Source organism: Sebastes fasciatus, chromosome 9 (genome assembly GCF_043250625.1).
Source record: "Sebastes fasciatus isolate fSebFas1 chromosome 9, fSebFas1.pri, whole genome shotgun sequence".
NCBI classification, from domain to species: Eukaryota; Metazoa; Chordata; class Actinopteri; order Perciformes; family Sebastidae; genus Sebastes; species Sebastes fasciatus.
The window spans coordinates 4974328-4995478 of record NC_133803.1 but is presented as its reverse complement, the minus strand read 5'-3'; the positions used below and the strand labels follow the sequence as shown (position 1 = coordinate 4995478).

Genomic DNA, 21151 nt, shown 5'->3' with positions numbered 1-21151 from the left:
TCTCTCTCTGAAATGACCTGTGATTGGTCAAAGTCTTCCATCACAGGCTAGATATTTTAAAGCCTGTAAACAGAGCTATGAGGAGGAGCAGAAGTCTAGTTTTCTCTCAGAACACTTGAATTACAATATGCTGGAAGGTTATTGTGGAATTTTTGCGCAATGATGCCAAAAATATACTGCCTACTGCCACTTTGACAGACGTTTTGTTAGTATTCCGTTGGCATAATATTAGCTAGCTCTTCTTTTTCCGGATGATTGTGTAGTTGGCATTTGGCAATATCTTAATACCTACCCATTTGTAAATTGGACATCGGACTCCAAAGATTTACATATTTTGAACTGCTGACAGGTGTTCACTAATGCCAAAACACATCAGTGACCGTAATGGGTGACAAGCTGTCAAGATCCTCCTAATTCGTAAGGATTTATATAATTACCTAACTTAAAGTTCGTAATATATGCCCCTTTGCCTCTGTTAGCTTCTATTTTTATCGGTATTTGTCTTTCGCACGTACTTTATACATTTCTGATGATGAGATGATAGATGAATAGACCGGTGACAGATAATGACAGTCTATCATCTCTGTACGCTACCCTCCAAAAATGACAGCACTCCCCAGAATGCTCCGCATTTCCCATTCCCTATTTACAAAATGCCAATATAGCCTACTTATGGCTGTGAGAATGAACGTGGGATTTCTATTAAACCCTCCAACAATAAATAAATAAATAAATATTAAACTGACCTCTAGGTGTAGCCAACCCTCATCTCAATAGAACAATTCTACATGTGCAAGCTACTGTATGACAAAAAGTGGCCTATCAAAAAGCTAGACTGTCTGCGGAATTCTCTTTGGTTCAGGTCTGTTCTGATGAGAACAAACGCCCGTCTGCAGTACTTGAGGCTCAACTCAGTCTGCCCTTGATGTGAGTTACACAGCTTCCTCTGTGGGATACTTCCCCCATCCTGACGTCAGCTGGATGTGTGATTTTTCCTCCCCATCCCAGCCTCAAACTGACGCATTCACATATCAGCTCTTCAGCAGCTACTTGAGGTGAGTAACACATCAGAAAACTGGGAAACTTACTATGTGTGTACTAGCATTTATGACCATTTAAGTGTACTTTAACAGCTGTTCAAAATGTATGTTTGTGTCCTGTAGTTAGTCCGTAAAAGAACAGAAACAGAAACAGAAAGCCAAGCCTTTCTGTATATCATATTACATTAGGCTACATAGCTTGTGCATTCCTGTGTCTGTCCTTGTTATGTAATAGAATCATTCTCGCAAATCTGTTGTGATGGAAAATGTGTCACAGATAAACACTGCAACTGCATGATGCTGGATTGATTGTAGGATTTCATCCTGTGAACTTCTGATGTGTTTTCTTTAGAGAATAGATGTGAGACAGTGGACGTGTCAACAGGGCAAACATCACCCCTGACCCACAAAAAGGATTCTTTAGCCTAATGTATGAGTTTTGAGTCAGTGAGGTCCAAGTCAGTGACTCATAGCTAAGCCAGATATGTGGTCAGACGCTCATTCATTTTTATCTTTGTGGGTGGAAAGTCTGTCGGCCAACAGCCAGGACACAGAAGGAATGTACTCTTGACATAAGGAAGTGTGGAGTTAACAATTTTTTTCGTGCCTTCGGGAAAAGCAAACAGCGGCACTCTTAATCTCCATCTTCACACATTCCCACCAAGCTGGGCTGAGCAAGGTGGTCGTTTACAGTGAGCTGTTATACTGTATGTTGTCATTTACTGTGTTTTAAAGCAGAAGTAGACAAGATTGGAGCAAATATGATTGAAAAAAAGTTGTTTTTATAAAACGGTCGCTATATCCTGACAGCAGTGCATGAGACAGGTAATCTGAAAAAAATCATGTGCCTCTGTGTCCTCCGGTGCTCCTAATGGTTTCTGCAAGATTTCACAGTCCGGAGGAAAGCAACCAATCAGAGCTGATCTGGAGTCTTGCCGTCTCTGAGCAGCTGTCAATCACTCGCAAACTCCGATCAAACGGTCAAACTAGGCAGCGCTGATCAAAGATTCTGTTACGTTAATGCCTATTTCTCACCTCAAATGTTTTCAGAATCATCTTGTAGTGTACTGTATAGCTGTAAAATTAGAAAGTTTGTGACCCGGCAGCCATGTTGAGATCAGTTGAGGAAATACCAAGCACCGCCCACCAGCCGGAGTAATCTTTCTCATTTTACAGCTAAACAGTACACTGATCAGAGCAGCCTAGTTTGACCGTTTGATCGGAGTTCGCGAGCCATTGACAGCTGCCTCCGTTGAATGAACAGCCAATAGGAACGTTCTCTCTCTGAAATGACCTGTGGTTGGCCAAAGTCTCCCGTCACGGGCTAGATTTTCTAAAGCCTGAAAACAGAGCCATGAGGAGGAGCAGAAGTCTAGTTTTCTCTCAGAACACTTGAATTACAATATGCTGAAAGGTTATTGTGGAATTTTTGCCCAATGATGCCAAAAACATTCTGTCTACCCCCGATTTAATGCTGGTCAACATCTCCCACATTGCTCTCAGCATTAGTTGGCATAACAACAAACCATCATTGGAGGCCATGGTTAAATACATTGTTAAACAGATATGTTTTTAAAATAATGCCTCGACATTTGGGGAAATGCTTGTTTGCTTTCTTGCCAAGATGATGAGAAGATCGATACTACTCTCAAATCTGTCTGATAAATGAAGCTGCAGGCAGCAGCCTGTTAAATATCTGTTATTAGTGAGCTTCAGAGGTGCTGCGAGGTCAGAGGACAGAGGACAGAGCCAGGCTAGCTGTTTCCCCCTGCTTCTAGTCTTTGTGCTAAGCTAAGCTAATTGCCTCCTGGGAAGCTTATTTACTGTACATACCTGACTGATATCTCTTCTCATCTAACTCACAGCAAGAAGGCAGAGAAATGTGTTTGCCCAAAATGTCAAACTATTACTTTAAAGTAGCCTAACTTGTTCAACAAAGTAGGCTGTGTTGTTTGTCCATGCCCTCTAGGACTATACATATCTTTCAGTGTTGAAAAATAAATCCGTTTTGGGATGCGACAACATGGTTATGGTTAGGTAAAGATTATGGCTGTATTCGAAACCACATACTAGTAGTACGTACTGATTTGACCAAAATGTAGTATTAGTATGCGAACAAAAGCAAAATCTACAGTATGCCAAAAATACCCGGATGTCATACTGATTTGGAAAAAATCTCCAGTATGCATCGGACCAGTCTACCTCGCCTACTGTATCCCACAATGCAAAGCGCTGGACCGCACCAGGCTACGGTTACAACAACAGCCAAAAACTGCTTGGTTTTTTACATTTTTTGTAGCCATTTCAACACTAAATTCACTTCTGAAAGTTTTTGAGGCGAGAAATCAACTGTGTAGTTTTTTAATATCGGCAGTTTTACGAAGTTAGATGGCGAATCGAACATTTGTTCCACTGTTGTCTGAGTTTAGAAGCTCCACTAAATGCCGTGACAGCTAGCTAGCGCCTGCCGGAGTCACTGCCGCTGGAGTCACTGCCGCTGGAGCTCTCTCAAGAGACCGGTCTTGTAGACAAGAGGCTTTTATTTCCTTGTTGACGGATAGTTTGTTTACATAACACAACACAGATGTCCATTATAAATTAACAGGAACCTGTGTTTATCTGCCTTTTTGGAGTTGAAAAGCTCCACAATCGCCCGCGGGCGTAGCTCGCTGGAGAGCCGGCTACAGAGCAGCAGAGTGGCGAGGGACGAGGAGAGGAAGAGGAGAGAGAAGAGGAGAGCGAAGAGGAGAGGGGAGAGGAGAGGAGAGAGGAGAGGAGAGAGGAGAGGAGAGAGAAGATGAGAGAGAAGAGGGAAGGGAAGAGGAGAGAGAAGAGGAGAGGGAAGAGGAGAGGGAAGAGGAGAGAGAAGAGGAGAGAGGAGAGGGAAGAGGAGAGAGAAGAGGAGAGGGAAGAGGAGAGAGGAGAGGAGAGAGGAGAGGAAGAGGAGAGAGAAGAGGAGAGGAAGAGGAGAGGTAAAGAGCAGCCTCTGATGGGTCAGAGAGATTCCTGCTGAGACAACATGGCTCTTTTTAACATGTCTCTAATATCTGGAGGGAGATCAGTCCTCTGTTTAGTTGCTGGAACTGAAAAAGCAGTTTGATTAACGTAAATGTTGTGGATGAATGTTTTATATTTCCCGTCTCTCCTCGTTGATGATCCTGTTTGTCTGACTTCATTATGAGCTGTTAGAATATATAGTTTAAACCTTCAATATCTTATAAAGTAAACAAGCAGAACATAAACACCAAAATCAAAGTTGTATTGTTAGGTAATATTGTAATAGTGGTACGAGTTTGTTTTTTTGTCTAGTGCTTTAAGAGCTGGTTTAAAGGCTACAGCCTGGTCTAGCATACTGCATACTACTGAGGAACACAGTATGCAGTATGTACTGTGTACTGCATACTGCGTTCATCAGTAGTATGTAGTAGGCAGATTCGAATACAGCCTATGTTTGGGTTAAAATGACTACTTCGTTATGGCCAGGGGACATTTGTCAACATGGTTGCAATAATAAACACATGGTTAAGGTCAAGGAAAGGTTGTGGTCATGCTTTTCAAAACAACATGGACTTGTGGTCCTCCTCTGTTCCCATCATAATACTACCACTACATCATTTCTATTAGGAAGCAACTCAGAAAAATAAAGAACCCTAAAAAGCCCCTTTAAACTTCACTGACCCACTGGTGGGTCAGTAAGAACAAACTCATGCTCTGCAGCCATGTTCAAACCCACAAAACTGGGTTTTAAATTGGACATCCCAAAGTTTCAAAACATATCAGGGTGAATTTTGTGTATAAATTATGCACAAACAATATTTCCATTTTCGTGAATGGTGCAACCATCTTGAGTTAGAATATTTCACTCACTGTAAACATTATAGAGCTTCAATGAAGAGCTGAAACAAACAGATAACACATAATGCATATAAAACTATCAGACAATGTGGAATAGGAGCATTTTTCCTACTTTAAGGCAAAATAAAACTGGATGTTAAATAAACTATAGAGATGATTATTCACTTCTGTTTAATGTCACATGAGGCCAAAAAAGGAAGAATGTAGCGGTCAACTCTGACCTGGCTTCAAAATGAGGCAGAAAGTCTTGTTCCTGGCCTGATGTTATTGCCAAACCACAAAATCTACCCAGACCTTTGTAAAAGCCACGATTTCAAAACAATGTTTTCCCTGGAATCTCAAAGCAATCTCCACAGTTATAATTTCCTAAATGTGTCTGTGTGTTTGTGTGTGTGTGTGTGTGTGTGTGTGTGTGTGTGTGTGTGTGTGTGTGTGTGTGTGTGTGTGTGTGTGTGTGTGTGTGTGTGTGTGTGTGTGTGTGCGTGTGTGTGTGTGTCTGTGTGTTTGTGTGAAATTCAATGTGGGCTCCCAGTGCCAAACAATGTATCCCTAACTGTAGTGCGGGAAGAAAACACCCATCACATTGTGTTTGTGTGTATGCGTGTGTGTGTGTGCGTGTGTGTGTGTGCGCGTGTGTGTGCGCGTGTGTGTGTGCGTGCGTGTGTGTGTGTGTGTGTCTGTGTGTTTGTGTGAAATTCAATGTGGGCTCCCAGTGCCAAACAATGTATCCCTAACTGTAGTGCGGGAAGAACACACCCATCACATTGTGTGTGTGTGTGTGTGTGTGTGTGTGTGTGTGTGTGTGTGTGTGTGTGTGTGTGTGTGTGTGTGTGTGTGTGTGTGTGTCAAAGGAACGGAGTACTGATCCAAACCAGCTTTCAGTATTTCCACATCACCTCTCTTCACGCCTGGGTAAGACAATACTGGATGAGAGGCCCACAGGGGAGCGACCTCAGAGCGTTTTACTCCATTATCCAATAAACAAGAATCTCCTGTATGAAAGTTGACCTGAACTGAAGAGGCCTGGGTTTGCCTACATGACCCAGGCCTTTTATTTTCACGTAAACATTTCACTCAGTCATGCTGTATTTAACGGGCAATTGGACTTTTGCCATATAAATGTCAATAATATTATCTAATGTCAAGTTCAATTTATTATGAATGCATCATCCCGCAGCAAAATAATGGAACAAGTTCACACCCGCTCCCTGGGGTTAGTCAAGAGATGTTGTTGTAATTAACAGGAGTAAAAGAAGCAGAGGACAAATGTGTTACCAAAAGATACAATTACAACATAAAACTCCTGGAATGCAACGAACAGCGGCGTAAGAAATATTCAGATCCTTTACTTGAAGGGGAATTGAACAGATTTTACACATCTGTTTAAAGGTTCTAAATTCGATATCCAAAGCATTGCTATTAGCATACAACTATGTAAAGATATAGAGGAGTAATGTCTACCTGAGCAGAGAATGAAGTCTTTCTCCCTCTATGTATGTTGTAATCAGAGTTTCTCAGCGCTTTGTTGACATAGCTGGCTCAGCCACGTGTGCCTTTTAGTGCATGTTTGTGCATGAGTGTGTGCCTGAACTGGCTAGGTCACGGGCGCCGCTCTGCACTGCTCTCATATGGAGGTTACAGCTGATAACGCCACCCAGAACATCAGCCGTCGTCGTGGAAGCATAGCCCCCACCCTCCGGTTCCCTCTCAGGGAACTAACACTGTTAGTTCTGTCAGCACTTTTGCCCATTGTTTGCACTGTTGCGCTGTTAGCACCGTTAATTGCGAGCTGCCGGCTCGCCGTCCGCTTTGTTGAAAGCCGTTGAGAGGCAATGGAAATGCTCCCAATCTCGTACTGAGCTCCTTTTAAAGGTCTTGGGAGTACGACAGCATATGTGGAAAAAAAGTTGCATAAAGCCGTTTGTGGCTCCAGAGGGAGCTGCGTGAAATCTGACAAGTTGCATCAAGTGATGTCACTTGAGTCAGCATCGGTTGGGTCTGAAGACTACAAGTGGGGGGTGTGGAGTTGAAAAGAAGTGAGCTCACGAGCTCACCTGCTTGAGGCCAGCAGCTCGAGGCTGCATTACTACTTGCATAATTCACTTGAATCGGTGCTTTATGGGTAATGTAGGCAGCAGGTTTAGGCAGGTTTAGACAAGGAAGAAGAATGCATGAAATAAGAAAGAAAATATCTTTGGTTATGCAGCATTGATTTTGATCCTTTTTAACTGTGAGACCGACAATGTTATAGGACTGCAATGCTAACATGCAAAACACATGATCACCTAATGAAATATTTTGTGTAGTTATACATTAAACTACCCAACTGGATGTAAAGAGTAATCTTCATCAGTAATAATAACCTAATAATATATATTTATTTATTCTTCTTTATTTATTAGATTTTTTCGGTCTATTGGTCTGGGTGAATACTTAATTCTGATTGGCTGCAGAATGTCCATTAATTCCTGGTAATGCACACATACAAAGTAGTTCCAGTGAAACGTATTAATACTAATTCACTGGATACATTTTTTTTTATTTACAAGCACATCTCTGAGTGTAAAGTTAGTCCTTCAGTGCCTCATCCTCTGAACACCACAGGATGGCGACTTTGCACATGTCATCCATTAATTCCTGATAATGGACTCCTCATTGGACATCATCCCTTACATATGGGACAGTGCACATTACTCAACATTGACATTAACAACATCAATCGAAATGTGCCAACACAACTACAAATGTTCTGATATTGAATGTGTGTATTCTCTTTTCTACAGGCTCAGGTATATGTACCTGAACAACCACATGACCACCGATCAATATGCTGCCTGACACTGTCCTCCAGCAGTGATGCCTTCCTTCAGCCCTCCCACGCCGCTCCTCTGTGTGCTGCTGTGTGTGTCGGTGGCTCTGCAGCGCTCTGACCTGCGACTGGCTTACGTGACCCACACCAGCTTTTTCTACTACTCCTGCAGCCAGGACCCGCAACCCTGCAGCGTCTCATCGCTTGCGGACTGCAGATGCAATGACATCCAGCTGTCCACGCTGCACCACCCCCAGTCGCACTCGACACCCGTTTTCCGGATGAGGCGTTTAACTGTCTGGTTCACGTCGCCGTTAAACACGGCACGTCTGCTCAACAACTCGGAGGTGAGGCACCTCACCCTGATCCACTGTGGCCCTGGAGGATCCAGAGAGACACTCTCTCCTTCCATGGAGAGACATTTCGCTGTTCAGCACCTGGAGAGGCTGACGGTGGTGAACCTGGCGCAGAGGCCGATTCACCACTGTCCAGATGCAAATAGAGCCAAGAACACCAATAGTGACCCAGACATAGATAATGGTGCTCACCTTGACACAAATAGATACGACAGGGATAAAGACACAAACCTGGACATGAAGAGAGATTCCTTGGCTTTGTCCTCACCCCAGATCCAAGACATCTTCCTGGGCAGGGAGCTGGGAGCAGCGTTTCACGAACAGGCCAGACTGGGAATCATCCACAGCTCTGTGCTGGAGTGGGGAGCAGAGGTCAAAGCCTACACAGTTCAGACACACATAGACAATGACGGCGTGCTGCCCTTCCCTGACCTCCACCTGTCCAAATTACCAGAGACGTCAGTCATATATGTCAGCTTTGTGTACTGATAAGTCACATTGTGAGGAGTACAGGAGGGAACAACAGGAGGAAGATGATCCATTGTTCAGGACCTACATCACCAGGGATCCTAAACTTCGAATAAGTTCAACAATTTGGGATCTTTTTTGTTGCACGCCTCTGATTTACATGACTGGATAACTGGATAACTCCAAAGTAAACACACACTTCAGAATCAGAATCAGAAATACTTTATTGATCCTAGGGGGCAAATTGGGGCGTTACAGTTGTTCTTATATAAACATAAAGAAATAGAAGTAAATAGAAAGTAGAAGTGCACTCGGAGAGCGCAGACCCTCGCCAAAGCAGGTTTCATGCACGTCATTCAAATCCATCGCGGACTTTTGGAGTAATTCAAGGTTTCAATTCGAGGTAATAAATGAGTGTAATTTAGATACATAACGCTACAATATTGTACATAATGCTACAGTATAAACACAACATAAGTAAAGAAATATAAGTAAGTATTAAAATTAAATATAAGAAATGTGAAATATTTAAAAACATTTGTATTAAGACGTCCAATGTATTACATATAACCACAGTGCAAATAAGTATACACAATACAAAATTCTTATAAGTAAATACAAAATGCTGAGAGGGGGTGGGTTCTATTAAAGCTTCAGTAGGCAGACATTTTCATCATTGGGCAAAAATTCTATAATAACCTTTCAGCATATTGTAATTCAAGTGTTCTGAGAGAAAACTAGACTTCTGCTCCTCCTCATGGCTCTGTTTTCAGGCTTTAGAACATCTAGCCCGTGACGGGAGACTTTGACCAATCACAGGTCATTTCATTGAGAGAGCGTTCCTATTGGCTGTGCTCCGGTTGGTGGGCGGTGCTTGGTGTTTCCTCGACAGATCTCAACATGGCTGCCGGGTCACAAACTTTCTCATTTCACAGCTAAACAGTACACTACAAGATGATTCTGAAAACATCTGAGGAGAAAAATAGTCATTAACGTAACATAATATTGATTCATATTTGATCAGCGCTGCCTAGTTTCACCGTTTGGTTGGAGTTTGTGAGTGATTGACAGCCAGTTCTCATAGACGGTAGCCGGACGGCAGACTCCAGATCAGCTCTGACTGTGGAGTGTGCTGAGTTTTCCTCCGGTCTGTGAAATCTTGCAGAGTGGCACATGATTTTTTTCAGATTACCTGTTTCATGTACTGCTGTCAGGATATAGCGACCGTTTTATAAAAATAACTTTTTTTAATCATATTTGCTCCAATCTCGCCTACTGTTGCTTTAAGTGTGTTAAATATAAACACCAGAATGGTATAAATAAGAATTAAATAAGATTTATTTATTTATTGAAATGTACAGTATAAATGCAGTATTATTGACAGTAGACAAGACATATTGCACAGTTGAGTTATTGCACAAATCATTGTACAGTTGAGTTACGTCAGTAATGTATACAGCAGCTGACGGGTGAAATAAGTCCAGGTCCAGTCTATTGACTCAGAGTGTGTGACACTCAGAGGGAGGAGTTGTAAAGATTGATGGCCACGGGCAGGAATGACCTCCTGTGGCGGTCTGTAGTGCATCTCGGTGGAATGAGTCTTTCAACTCCTATGTTTGACCAGCACGTCATGGAACGAGTGGGAGACATTGTCCAAAACGACACGTAGCTTAGACAGCATCCTCCTCTCTGACACCGCCCTCAGGGAGTCCAGCTCCACCCCCCACAACGTCGCTGGCCTCGCGGATTGGTCTGTTGAGTCTGTTAGCGTCCGCTACCTCCAACCTGCTGCCCAAGCACACAACAGCAAACAGGATAGCACTGGCCACCGCAGACTCATAAAACATCTTCAGCATTGTCCGGCAGATGTTGAAATGACCTCAGCCTCCTTGGAAAATAGAGACGGCTCTGGCCTTTTCTTGTAGAGGGCTTCAGTATTTTCAGCCCAGTCCAGTTTATTGTCGATGTACACTTCACAATGTCCACACTGGACCCACTGGATGGAAACAGGGGTCTAGGGTGTGCCTTGACCCTCCTTAGATGCACAACCAGCTCCTTTGTCTTTGTCACATTGAGCTGCAGATGGATCTGCTCACACCGTGACACATGACATGATTTTTGTACACACGCAAAACTAAATTAGATTCATCTCGTCCAATAGTTTTAATCATAATTTTCCCAAGTGGCCTAAAAAAAACCTTGCACAGCTGTTTATCAGCATGTTAGAACATAATATGTCAACTAATGAGAGACCCTCTGAGGGACCGGAGTAGCCTGCCAACCCCCTCCAGCTGACGTGTCCGTTGTTTCTCAATGTAGTTCATCCTTGAGTTGGTGGTGTTATCCCCAAAATGAAATGAAAGTGGTGGTCGGGTGCCTTTGTTGAACATTTATTCTCCTCTTGTTTTTCCTCTATACCACAAAGACGGAAAATGTGAACTTGTAAGCCGAAATGTCATCCCTAAAGGGAGGACATTGAGCTAATTTTGACATCGGTGCAGCATGAATCCTTCCCAGCTCTGCTTTGACCTCTGACCTCTGGTCCCTGGGTAAAAACAAGCAGAGGCTTTCTCCTCTGGGATCAATGGATCGTTGTTAAAATGTAAAATGCATGTTTGCTTCCAGGATGAAACCACAAGATGGCAGCAGATACATTTGAGTCAAAGAGGAAGAAGCAACCTGGAGTGTTGAGGAAGGACTGAGCTGACTGACAGCAGGAGGAAAACATGTTTCCTCTTTTTATTGATAAAGTCTACAACTCTTAAAGAATCCAGTAAGCCTTAAATTCAACCAATGAGTCACGACACATCTCAGCACTTTAAAAGCTTGCGAGAAATGTTATTTGTTAGGATAAAGGTACATTGTTAAGAGTTAATGAAGTATGGCATGATATTTATTTGTTTACATGAATGAAATGAACAATGTCATCACTTGCAATTGTTTACAACAAAAACAGAAATAAATCATTTTCATTGCTTGTGAATTTGACATCACAATTGATATTGTCCAAAACTTGATTTGTCCAAAATAAATCAGCAAGAGTCAGACACATAAAGTCTGAGTTTAAAAAGGATTTTGGCAAAATTTCACTCTATATTTGTACATATGATACAGTGTGTACCTGTGTGTGCATATGTGTACATGATGATACAGTGACAAGTCTAATAATGTAGACATATATACCATATCTTATAATGGATTCAGAGTTGGGCTGTCAAAGTTAGCGTGATAATAACGCGTTAACGCAAATTCGTTTTAACGCCACTAATTTTTTTAACGCATTAACACAACTTGCAATTTTTAGGTTGAAGCAGGCTCAGTTTTAAGAGGGAAGATACTAGTATCATATGAAACTAGAAACCCTAAGGAATCCATTGGTACCATGGTACCATCGGTGTCATACTAGTTTGTCGCAAAGGAGGCTAAATAACGCTCCAAACTTGCGCTAAACTTTGGTGAGGAAAAACTTGCATGGCCATTTTCAAAGGGTTCCCTTGACTTCTGACCTTAAGATATGTGAATGTAAATGGGTTCTATCGGTAGCTACGAGTCTCCCCTTTACAGACATGCCCACTTTATGATAATCACATGGAGCAAGTCAGTTTGCCATGTTATGATTTGAACATATGTTTTATGCTAAATGCAGTACCTGTGAGGGTTTCTGGACAATATTTGTCATTGTCTTGTGTTGTTAATTGATTTTCAATAGTAAATATATACATACATTTGCATAAAGCAGCATATTTATCCACTCCCATGTTGATAAGAGTATTAAATACTTGACAAATCTCCCTTTAAGGTACATTTTGAACAGATACAAAAATTAGCGATTAATTTGCAATTAATCACGATTAACTGGGGATAATCATGCGATTAATCGTGATTACATTTTTTAATGAATTGACAGCCCTAAATCAGAGTTTACAATATGAGTTATAAATGCTTTGCATAGTGGGAGGGATATCCACCTAAAGTCACATTTTGAAGGTGTGACCAGTATGAAACCATTTTAATTCTTTCTCCTTTTTTTTTTGTTTAGTTTAGGATATTTGTTTTACGTCACTGATCATTGTGAGGTGCAGCTGCATTTGTCAGGTTAAAGCCTGGTGTGTCTGTGATAATGATTGCGGTCCAGTTTAAAGACGCTGCCGCATACATGTGTGTGTTGAGTGCGTGCTGACACCTGCTAGAGAGCATGAGCACCCGCTTATTTGCATGAGAATTAAACGTGCGGCCCATCTTGTTAAGCGCCCCGTGAATGCAAACTGATGTCGCCTGTTGATCCTGCACCTGAGAGGTCAGCACCCACCCCGACACACACACCGGGGGCAATTACTTGAGAAATTGCCACCGGCGGTGGCGGTGAGGCAGCCGGGCTGCTCTCAGAGAGCCGGCCGCTCTCCTTATGGAAATCAAGCCCAAACCGTGACCTCCACTTGGGATAATCTGAAGACAAACTACCGCCTGTAAAAACAAATCAATTACATGTTCGGTCTGATAATCGTGATGTATTGAGCAGCCCTGAATGCACACTGTTAATATTTATGTCAGTCTAAAAACGTGGACAGGCCCGGACTAAATCGGATTGATTTTAGGTGGGCTCTCCCTCCACTGCACCCCTCCAAGTGAGTCTTTAACCACGCTGCCGCCGTCTCCTCACCGGCAGTTTAGCAGTAAAACATTTTTATAATCAGACGTTATTGTTCGCCGCCTCCTTGTGGGAGATGCGCCCATGTTCATTTTTTAAAAGGGCAAATCAGCCATAATTCAGTTTATAAACTGCAGCGCGCAGGGGAGAAATGCCTGGATGAATATTCATTAGAGACCGCCCGAACTGCCACGCTCCGTGATTCATTGGGCATATGTAAATATCACTCACTTTAATTGCCCCTAAACTGACTCAACATAATGTTGTCATTAGCAAATTATTACTTATTTGTGATACTAATGGTACGGTATGGCGCGCAGTGCCGAAGCTCCACATATATGATTGCAATTACAGCTCTTTTTATTCACAGGGTGACTGCTGATGGATCTGCTGTGTGTGTGTGTGTGTGTGTGTGTGTGTGTGTGTGTGTGTGTGTGTGTGTGTGTGTGTGTGTGTGTTTGTGTGTCTGCGCGCGTATGTGTTTGTGGCTAAGGTGCCAACAATTAATTTCACTGACACACGCACGGACAACTTGAGTCGATCCAGCCATTAGACACAAACACAACACACGCACATCACATACAAACTGAACTCAGGACGGTTTTATGGACGTTTTAATGTATTTTTAATGTATCTGTATCATCTGGACTGACTTCAGAGTTAACAGGAAATTATTTCTCCCTTCAAAACTTCTTAATCCTAAATTTAGTTTCTTATTCAGTAATTCTATCACCATTAGTGGTTGAATGAAGTTAATAAAAATAAATAAATAAAGTTAACTTGGTCTTATATTTATTGAAATTTTCATTACATCAGGATTGAAATAAAGCCATCCAATCTCATTCGGGACAAATGTTTACGGTAATTATGATATGTTTAAGTTCATAATGATAATTTTGGGGGAGTGGCTTTGGAGGGAGGCCGACTTGGCGACGTTCTCTCTAGATTTAGGGACTTTTTGGGCTTTCATTGGAAAAGATTAGGCTGTGTTTTTCGTTTGGATAATTTTTTAAATCAAGCGTACTCTTGCTAGTCTCTTAAGATTACCAACCCTAGCTTCAACAATATAGAAATGTATTTTTATGTAGGCCTATAAGCCATGAGAAGCTGGATATAAACAAAATTAATGGTTAATTTTGTGTAATTATTAATAGCATAAGAAAAATAAACAGATTCAAAGGTGGGAGGTGTCCAAAAAGATAGACAATCAAAATATCTTTAAATTTTATAAATAACCAAGAACGAAATTACAGATTTTGAAATATAATTTCTAATACTGATTTCTGTATCTCAATTATTCAGAAACTGATGTTTAACTGAAATCCTTTAAAAGTGCAGTTCAATTGAATTTAACTGGAATATGCATTAAAAAAGAAAAAAAAAAGTTAGATTTGTTGAAATTCTCATTACATCCCCACAGCAATCAATAAACAAAATAATAATAAAGAAATCTGGTATCTGTGGCTGTCGCAGGATTATAATAAATCCGGACAATCATTGCATTCGGCCCGAATGGTTACCTTCATAATGATAATTTTGGGGGAGTGGCTTTGGAGGGAGGCCTGAAGGGACGGACTGTCAGTGTTGGTGACTTTGTGACTTTCTCGCTAGATATAGCGACATTGTGGAGCTGATGCTGCTAGCTTCTTTTATTGGAAAAGAGTTGGCAACATTGGGTTGGGATTTTACTGTAGGTTGGATAATTTTTAAAATCTAGTGTTTTCTTGGTTTCTTAAGATTACCAATTTAACAATTAGAATAGAAATGTAATTGTGTGTAGGCCTATATGCCATGAGAAGCTGGATAAAAACAAAATGAATGGTTCATGTTGTGTAATTATTGATAAAAGAAGAAAAATAAACTAATAGCTTCAAAGATGGGAGGTGTGCAAAAAGATAGACAATCAAAATATCTTTTTATTTCATAAATGATCATGAATGAAATCACAGATTATAAACTATAATTTCTAATACTGATTTCCGTATCTAAATTATTTAGAAACTGATGTTTAAGTGGAGTCCTTCAAAAGTGCGGTTCAATTAAATTTAACTGGAAACTGCATAAAAAACCCTTGTGAATTCAATTACTTCCAAAGAGGAACAATCAACATTTTGATCATGCACAGAGAATTATTTGATTGTTTGCAGCTCAATGTATATCGTGAATGTTTGCTTGCCAGGACTGTTGATTTTTAATAAAATCACAAATCTAAAAAAAAAGCACATTTATAAATTTGAAAATATTATTTTCACAGTGCTTTCACAGTTGTGAAGAAAAGTTGACCAAAAATAATGTTTTTATCTGTCATAAATCTCCCTGAAAAACAAAAGCGACTCATTTTATGTTAATCTAAAGAAAAAAAAACCATCAGGGATTAATGATACTTTGTGGATTTACAGTTGTGAGATTTATTCTTTTTAAACACAAAGAAAGTTTAGTTTCAGGAAACAAAGCTCGGCATCAGACTTGGACATCTACCTAAATCCTCTTACTCTAAACTCCTCCATGACTCACCCCGAAACCAGAGACTGTCGCATTTTTTAAAATAAACTGTTGTATTTTTTAAAGAAAAATCCCTCCCCGCTTGTCACAGTCTGCACAACACGACACGGTGTGGAGTTGTTTTATAGAGGCAGCAGCAGTTTGAAACAACAACCATGACAAAACAGGCCCACAAAACAGAGGGAGAGAGAGAAGGACAGGCAGGGACAAATAATGATGTGTGCGTGTGTGGGTGTGTGTGTGTGCGTGCGCGTACGGGTGCATCTGTGAGAGAGTGTGAGGGAGCTAATAAAGTAATGTGATGGATGATCTCCTTTCTCCCAGAGGGACCAGCACCATGTAAATTGGCCCACACAATGCATTATGGATAAGGCAGTTGAGATTATAGCTTGTTAATGTGTCCCTCCCTCGTCCCCTCCCTCTCCTCTCTCCCCTCTCTTCTCGCATCTCTCTCTCTCTCCCTCTCTCTCTCCATCCCTCTGCTTCGGCTCAGGCAGTGACATGGTCACCTCATTGTCGGGGCGCGTGGGTCTTTTAGGTGCAGATGGAGAGGGAGAGGAGCTGCAGCGATCTGCCAGGCTTAGTGGACTAAGTTTGTGTATCTGTGTGTGTGTGTGTGTATGTGTGTATACTTATATTACTCACATTGTGGGGACACAGTCACATTATGAGGACTCACCTCCCATGTGGGAATGAAAAGCTGGTCCCCACAATGTAAACTGCTAAATTTTAGGGTTAAGATTTGTTTTTTGGTTACAGTTGAGATCAGGTTTGGTATGCTGTCTTCAGTGTAAGTTAGTGTTTGTGTGTGTGTGTGGGTATGTATTACTCATGTTGTGGGGGACATAAATTTGTTTATTTATTCACATTGCGGGGTCTCGCCTTGCTTTTTGGGGACAAAATGCACATCGTAACGTAAATCATTACATTTAGGGTGAAGACTTGGTTTAACGTTAGCGTAAGGGTTAGTTTGAGGCAAGTAGTTGTTATGGTTAAGGTTAGGGTAAGTCTCCAGGAAATGAATGTAAGTCAATGTAATGTCCTCTAAATTGATGGAAACACATGTATACTGTATGTGTGTGTGAGAGCGAGACAGCGAGCCAGCACCAGGCAGCCAGCAGAGACAGTCCGTCGGCAGGGGCCTGAGCTATAGACATATGTCTCCTCCCTCCCTCACCCGCCCCACATCCCCCCCTCAGTCCTCCTAAGGGGGTGCCAACCCCCCGCAACCTCCCTCCGTTCCCCTTTAACTCCCCCATCCTCCCACACCCACCCTCCCTCCACCTAGCAGGCCTGTCCAGGGACCTGTCAGGCCATCTGTTGAAGCAGGACCACAGGAGTTGGTCTAGAGGAAATGCTACTGTAGCATGGCTATGTGGCTAGCCTGGCTGTCGCTAACTAGCAGGGGTATTGTCCGGTGTGTGTGTGTGTGTGTGTGTGTGTGTGCGTGTGTGTGTGTGTTCTTGTACAGCTATCTTTGTGAGGACCAATTTGAGATTTAAATCTTCAGAGTGAGGACATTTTTGGAAAGTGAGAACATTTTGGCCAGTCCTCACCTCGGACAGACCACCAAAGGCCTGTTTGACAGTTCAGACTTGGTTTTAAGGGTCAGGTTAGAATTAGGTTTAGGTTAGGGTAAGGGTAAGGTTTGGGGTCAGACATTTAGTTGTGATGGTTAAGATTAGGGTAAGGGGCTAGGGAATGCATTATGTCAATGAGTGTCCTCACAAAGATAGAAGTACACGGCTGTGTGTGTGCGTGTGTGAGAGAGAAATGAAACATGTTTTGGTTGCGGAGTGTGTGTCAGGGCATAGCAGGGTAGATGTTACCTAGCATATTTGTCCAACAAAACAAATTGTTGTGTATTTTGGGGGGGGACTTTCATCATTTAAGCTCGGCCGTAAAGGACCATACTATTAAAAAGTGAGCCTTTATGAGTTATTAAAACAACACATTATTGCTCTCTTATATATGAAAAGCTTAATTGATAGGCAATTAAACACATATCTAAATTCACGACACTCAAGTTTTTTTTTTATACAATCCAGTCCCTTTCAGGCATGCACCTCGTTACGTTAATCTGACGGCAATTTAACATGTCGTCTCAGGTCTGAATAAACAATTCTGAACTAGAATTGAAATTAGAAGCGCGACTTGTAGGCTTCTATATCTCTGTAATAAATGTATTGTCTCAATCAGCATTGTATATGCACAAACTCATTTTGATAATCTACTATGTAAAAGAGCCAATTTAAAATTGTCGATCTTCTCATATCAGATTCATCTAAATCAGCATTGTTAGGTATTCCATGTCTGAAAAGAGCTTCTTATTAAGCCTGAGGACTGATGTTAGCTACCTTACCCTTGAGTCGAGTCTTATAATTACCACATGTGGCCACAGTGGCCGCTATAAGCTCACCTAAATGTTGTTTTAGCTAATTGACAACAAATTACAGATGATTACCAAACATCTGACCTTTTTAAGATTTGCTTCCTACTTTTCATACCGTTAGCAGTTTCTTTATATTTCAGTCCAATAGGGCTGTCAATCGATTCAAATATTTAATCACAATTAATCACATGATTGTCCGTAGTTAATCGTGATTAATCGCAAATTAACCACACATTTTCTATCTGTTCAAAATGCACCTTAAAGGAAGATTTGTCAAGTATTTGATCCTCGTATCAACATCGGAATGGACAAATATGCTTACTTTATGCAAATGTATGTATATATTTATTATTGGAAATCAATTACCAACAGAAAACAATGATAAATATTGTCTAGCTTCCTTCGCAACGAGCTAGTTTGGTGTGGTTGGTTTGTATGATGCCAGTATCTTCACTTTAGCTTTAAAACTGAGCCCGCTACAACCTCCAAAATTGCAAGATGCATTCAGGCGTTAAAACGAATTTGCATTAACACATTAGTATTGCGTTAACTTTGACAGCCCTATAGTCCAATATGAAAATCATTTTGCAGAGACCTGAAAGTTGCTCATGCTGGGTTATTTATCACGGTGAACATTAAGGCATCTTTCTTTTTTTTTTTTACTTTTTAGTTTTGTTTCTTTTTTTTACATTTACAGCTGAATTAGGCGAGATTGAAGCAATTATGATTAAAACAAGTTTTTTTTATAGAACGATCGCTATATCGTGACAGTAGTACATGAAACAGGTAACCTGAAAAAAATCATGTGCCTCTGTGCATCTGCTGTCTATAAGAGCCGGCTGTCAATCACTCGCGAACTTCGACCAAACGGTCAAACTAGGCAGCGCTGATCAAATATGAATCAATATTCTGTTACTTTAATGCCTAGTTCTCGCCTCAAATGTTTTCAGAATCATCTTGTAGTGCACGGTTTAGTTGTAAAATGAGAAAGTTTGAGACTTTTCATTGTGAAATCTGGTGAAGGAATGCCAAAGTACCGGTCACATGACCGGAGCACAGCCAATAGGAACGCTCTGTCAATGAAATGACCTGTGATTGGTCAAAGTCTCCCGTCACGGGCTGGATTTTTTAAAGTCTGTAAACAGAGCCATGAGGAGGAGCAGAAGTCTAGTTTTCTCACAGAACACTTGAATTACAATATGCTGAAAGGTTATTATGGAAGTTTTGCCCAATGATACCAAAAATATACTGCCTACTGCCACTTTAAGGACAGTCCGAGCAAAAAAGTGATGCATGATGACAAACTTTGTTCTCAGTGAATGAAACATTTGAGACAAAGAACCAGCAAATCTGGGCATTGTGAAAAAGGGTACAGGCCTCAAAAATGTTTTTGTTCAACAGCAGCCAACTCTCAAATCTGACATACCAAACCATCCTATAGCTGCTTTATCTTGTGACCAGAATATAAAGGGGGCACATTTTTACTGTGATGGACCACCTTTCAAGTCAAAACGTTCATAGTTTAAAAGTGAACCTATCAACTAGGTGAAGAGCCAATCTTAAAACGTGTGGCATGCTTTGGTAAATGGTCAGCAGGGATGTAAAGCATATGCGATCTGAACTAAACTGGCCAACAACATTCAAAAGCAGCTGCGTGGTCCTTTAAGTAGTCCAATAAATAAGTGCACAGGAACCAGCAGGAAAATGGCTGAATGATCCCACTGAGAGCTCAACACCTGCATACACTCAGCTCACCAAAACAGCTGCTCTGATACACTGTGATACACTGTGATACACTGTTATACAATGTGGTACACTGCGATCTGCTCGGTAGATCTGGTCTTTGTTTACTCTGTGACTTCAATAATCTGTAGGACACAGAAACCTCATAAATTTGAATGTTCTTGCATGGAGATATATAAGCATAGCTGTGGCATTGAACAGACATTTGGATGTTGTTGTTTTTATTTATTAAAAACAAGCAAAAGAATATATCCTGTCACACTCTGCGTTCAAATTTATGTAGTTAATTAGCTAAAATGATGTAAAAAATCAAACAGGAATAAAGACATTTGAAACCACTGCACATGGGAGGTCCAGCAAATAATGAAAAGAAAATCTTCAAATGGTTTGTTTTCTGTCCAAAATTCAAAGACATTCCATTTGTATGATCTAAATCAGAGAAAAGCAGCAACTCCTCACATTTTAGAAGCTGGAACCAGAGAGCGTTTGACATTTCTGCTTGGAAATTTACAAAAAAAAAATGTATTGACAACTGATCTGTCAATTAACCCACTGTGTGTCCAAAGACTATATTTAGTATGATTAAAGAAAATGCCACAGCATTTGTTCTGATTGGTCAAAAGTCTTGAAGTTTGGTATGGGCATACTTTGGGCAAGCATCTAACAGTACAACTTTGGATTTTTTTTAGATCACATGGAAAATCACACTTCTATCAATATTCAAAATCAAGATTTTGGAAAAATGAGGAAAATGCAAAAATTGTCAAAGTTTATTAAATGTTTTCCATATGAAATATTGTTTTGCACTTCTTTTTTTGCAATGCATTTGTCTGCATATCTTTGAAAGTCAACTTGTTATGAGGTCATAGATACTGAATACTTGATTGTGCTCCTTGTAGTTTCTGAGATACAGCCATTTTCTTATCATACTATATTTAGTCTTTGGGCACAAGGGACTACTGTTTGTTTTGTTTTTAAATGGTAGAAAATGTCCATTTTTATTATTTTCAGTACACACATTTGATGGGCTCCTATCTATATATTCCATATAAAAATTGCACAGAACTATTATACGTATGTCATACAGCAGGTGAATACAGATACTCTCTCTCTCTCTCACACACACACACATGAAAGCTAGGGCTTTTCCTTAACGCATTAACACAACTTGTGATTTCTATGGTCGTAGTGGACTCTGTTCTAAATCTAAAGTGAAGATACTGGTATCATATGAAACTAGAAAACTTAACTAATCCATGTCATACTAGCTTGTTGAGAAGGAGACTAATGTTCCAAACTCACACTAAATTTTGGCAAGGAAAACTGGCATGGCCATTT

General features: G+C 40.8%; 2 protein-coding genes across 6 annotated transcripts in view; both read left to right on the top strand.

Annotated features, from left to right (window-relative positions):
• Positions 1 to 21151, top strand: part of LOC141773667 (echinoderm microtubule-associated protein-like 6) — a 512018-nt gene that overhangs the window by 163069 nt on the left and 327798 nt on the right. The gene's annotated exons all lie outside the window — the stretch shown is intronic.
• Positions 803 to 11511, top strand: LOC141773684 (uncharacterized). 2 transcript variants are annotated; one of them, XM_074645618.1, is made up of 2 exons: positions 803 to 1055; positions 7679 to 11511. In XM_074645618.1, exon 2 carries the CDS (start codon positions 7752 to 7754, stop codon positions 8547 to 8549), a length of 798 nt encoding a protein of 265 aa, XP_074501719.1. In that variant the 5' UTR covers positions 803 to 1055; positions 7679 to 7751; the 3' UTR covers positions 8550 to 11511. The 2 variants fall into 2 exon arrangements, with proteins under 2 accessions (XP_074501719.1, XP_074501721.1); XM_074645620.1 differs by lacking the exon at positions 803 to 1055 and adding an exon at positions 5768 to 5807.

Bases quoted from the DNA above. Each gene is read 5' to 3' on its own strand.
- LOC141773684 (XM_074645618.1), top strand. From the start codon at position 7,752: ATGCCTTCCTTCAGCCCTCCCACGCCGCTCCTCTGTGTGCTGCTGTGT.